The sequence below is a fragment of the Atta cephalotes genome (genome assembly GCF_000143395.1).
Source record: "Atta cephalotes unplaced genomic scaffold scaffold00003, whole genome shotgun sequence".
NCBI classification, from domain to species: domain Eukaryota; kingdom Metazoa; phylum Arthropoda; class Insecta; order Hymenoptera; family Formicidae; genus Atta; species Atta cephalotes.
Genome location: NW_012130067.1, coordinates 8,007,483 through 8,010,897, shown reverse-complemented (window position 1 = coordinate 8,010,897; position 3,415 = coordinate 8,007,483). Strand labels below are relative to the sequence as shown.

General features: G+C 28.3%; 1 protein-coding gene across 1 annotated transcript in view; it reads right to left on the bottom strand.

The window, feature by feature from the left end:
* Positions 1-1,794: 1,794 nt before the first annotated feature.
* The window catches only part of LOC105625795 (tubulin alpha chain-like), a 6,999-nt gene continuing 5,378 nt past the window's right edge, over positions 1,795-3,415 (bottom strand). The window contains exons 6-8 of the mRNA XM_012207109.1: positions 3,245-3,291; positions 2,374-2,537; positions 1,795-1,921 (exon numbers count right to left, since the gene is read on the bottom strand). Of these exons, the coding sequence (XP_012062499.1) occupies positions 1,795-1,921; positions 2,374-2,537; positions 3,245-3,291 (338 nt within the window). The remainder of the gene's footprint in view (positions 1,922-2,373; positions 2,538-3,244; positions 3,292-3,415) is intronic.

Genomic DNA, 3,415 nt, shown 5'->3' with positions numbered 1-3,415 from the left:
TATATATATATATATATATATATTGTATATATATATATATATATATATATATATATTTTATTATAATAATATATATATTATAATAATATACTTTATTATATGTTCAATTTGTCAATTTACATCCCAAACATTATCAGTGATAAAATTATATAATAGTATAATTAAAATAGTATAATAATAAAATAATAAATCAATATATAGTTACGTCTTCTTTCTATCTCCATTTTTACATCAAAATATTTCTGCATCAAAATGTACTAGACTAATATACAATATATAATCGTTTAATACAATAATTTATTCATATTAAAAAAAATCACAAAAGCAAATTCTTATTAACTTAGTAACACTGAATTATTAGATGGAATCCAATCTTAACGTTCTGTGCTTTTAAATTTTTCTTTTTGAGTCTCGTGAAAAACGACACACTTTAATACCTTTTTTGGCAGAGTTTGTGCAATAATCTGTTACACAAGCATTGTAGCTTTAATCAACAACAATAAATCCCTGGTGGAAAAATTGAAATTATTTGTTTTGAAATACTTTTCAACAAAATTTCAACATTTCAAAAAAATTTCAGTTTAATTTCAGCGATTTTTAGAAAAATTCATTTTTGACAAAATTTCAGAAAAATTTCAGCAAAATTTTCAGATAAATTTCAGCAAGAATTTTAGAGAGATTTCAAAAAATTTCAAAGAAATTTCGATTGGATTTCAGTGATTTTTCAATGTTAACTAAAAAATTCAGTTTCAGTGAAATTTCAGCAAATTTTCAGCAATTTCGCTGAAATGTTCCAAAATGGATTAATTTCAACAAAACTTTTTCATCAAGGATAGGTTAAGTTATAATGATTATTTAAGAAATTCATGTTTTTATTTCATTAAAAAATATAACTCCATCGTCAATCTATTCGCCACTCACTTCTCCTTAAATTTGAATAACTCGCCGAATAAAATGATCAACAAACGAATCAGCACTCATCTCTGACACACAGAAATCTCACTCGAAACAGTGTAAATGACTGGGTAAGTGATATACACTAATAGTACACACGACACGCAATTTCCGCTTTTGCCTCAATTTGACGAATCAATTATAAATTACCCTGTACTCTTATTATAGGTACACTTTAGAATATTAGTTGCTTTCCATTTATACACAAGTGAAACTGAGTTTGAAATGAGCTGAGTATTTTATATTCAGATTAATAACGTCATTTGCTTACTTTAATAAAGATTATCACAGATCAACACAGGTTCATAATTTCAGTTTGAAGTGAATTTACGAGACTCATTAAGGGTACGGTCAACGCGATGCTGCAAATGCTTTTCAACTGGTCAGTAAAATTCTTACTTCTAATTGGTCCTTCAAATGCTTCAAAGTATTTGTGCGAGATTTTGATCACAGCCTGTAGCACACGGTCTCGATCTTGTGCAGATTATGGATAAAAAGTCTCAGTTGAATCTCACTTGTCAGAATACAAAAGGAACACGCATTCAACTGAGTTATGATGTCAAGTGAGAATTATCTGAGAATCATTCTCTAAATGAAAAGCAACTATTATTGACAGAATCTTGTAATTCAACGCGGGATATGTAATTTAAAATGGACGCTTTGAAAGAATGCATGTTAGCTAGAATGTATAAATAATTTATTTATACGGATACAATAATTCATCTTAAGTAAGGATACCGTTAACGATAATAGGTAATGTAAATCAAAGACTCATATGATATAATGATAGAACGTGTTATACAACATGTATTAGTATAAATTATTATAATGATGGCGAGTTCAGTATTCTTCTTCTTCCTCGGTGTTAACAGCATCTTCTTGCACCTCGCGATAATCGAGCTCCAAGGCGGCAAGATCTTCCCGGGCTTCCGAGAATTCACCTTCCTCCATGCCTTCCCCAACGAACCTGCAAAATTTAGTATATCGTGTTTTAATAATGCCTATTTTAATCTTGATTCAATTTAGTTTTTTATCAATTTTAATTTAGTTTTAAATTATAAAAAATGAAGAGTATTTCTTTATATCTTATCACGTGTTATTAAGTTCAATGTTATTTAATTTGCTTAAGTATACATGAGCCTTAATTTATTGTTTCACTTTCAGAAAATTTTTATCAATTCATTCCTAATCTAATCTTTTTTTTGTATGTTAGGCAACAAATGATGCTATCTATATTAAACAATATACATATTATTTGATGAATTGATTATCGTTCAAATTCATCACAATTTGTACAAGTTACCTTTGGTAATCTTGTTATCTACTTGTTAGAAAAATGTTTTGCTCTAGCTGATCTAGACACGTATGTTAATGCTAAATGGCAAGCAATATTATTTACGCTCAACTCGAGCCTCTTACCAATGTACGAAAGCTCGCTTGGCATACATGAGATCAAATTTGTGATCAAGTCGAGCCCATGCGTCCACGATCGCTGTCGTGTTGCAGAGACAGCAAACAGCTCTTTCTACTCGCGCGAGATCTCCACCTGGTACAACGGTGGGTGGTTGATAATTTATTCCCACCTGTTAACATGAGAATACAGTGATACTTTACTGTAATCGACTTAAAAAAATATGGAAAGATCAATTAAGAGGAGTTTATAAACATTCATTTTACATAACAAATTGCGAATCCTGAAAATACTTAACTCTCTAAATTTCTTGGAGTGAAATCTTATACCAAAAGAGTGAAAATATTTGTATTTTTGAATAAGAATGGCAGATTTTCATTCTTTTTTTAAAATGAGATTTCTTTGGAGTGAATCTCACTAAAAGAAAAAGAAAAAAAATTAATTTGACGCGTAGTTCAAATGACTATAAGAATCGTAAAATTATCGGATATCCAAAAAGAATGTAACATTGGATATCCGAGAAGGCAATGTTTCGAATCAGATATCCAATATTTTCCAGATATCCGATCGGATAATGTCAACTTACGATTCATAACAAAAAAAGCTGAATAAAAAAAAAGAAAAAAGGGGTTGTAAGGGAAAAATAACAATTATGATTTTAATGTTGTCTGAGTTTGATTATCAATAGAGATGATAATTGTAGAGAAAAAAAATTGTAATTTTGCAGCAATGTATAAGATATTATACATTATGAATATGCATACTCTTATTTATAGAACATGTGTATAATAAAAAAATCAATTTAATGATATAAAATTTCAACCGGATATAATGATATCTGGCTATCCAATCGGATAGTAAAAAAGTGCCGGATAATACTAGATACCGGATATCTTTTTGGATATCCAGTGCATCCTTACAAATGACTATAAATATAGTATATATGTATGTACGTGTATGTATAAATGACTATAAAGTAAATGACTATAGTATATATATAGTATCTATATATATATATATATATATATATATATATATATATATATATAT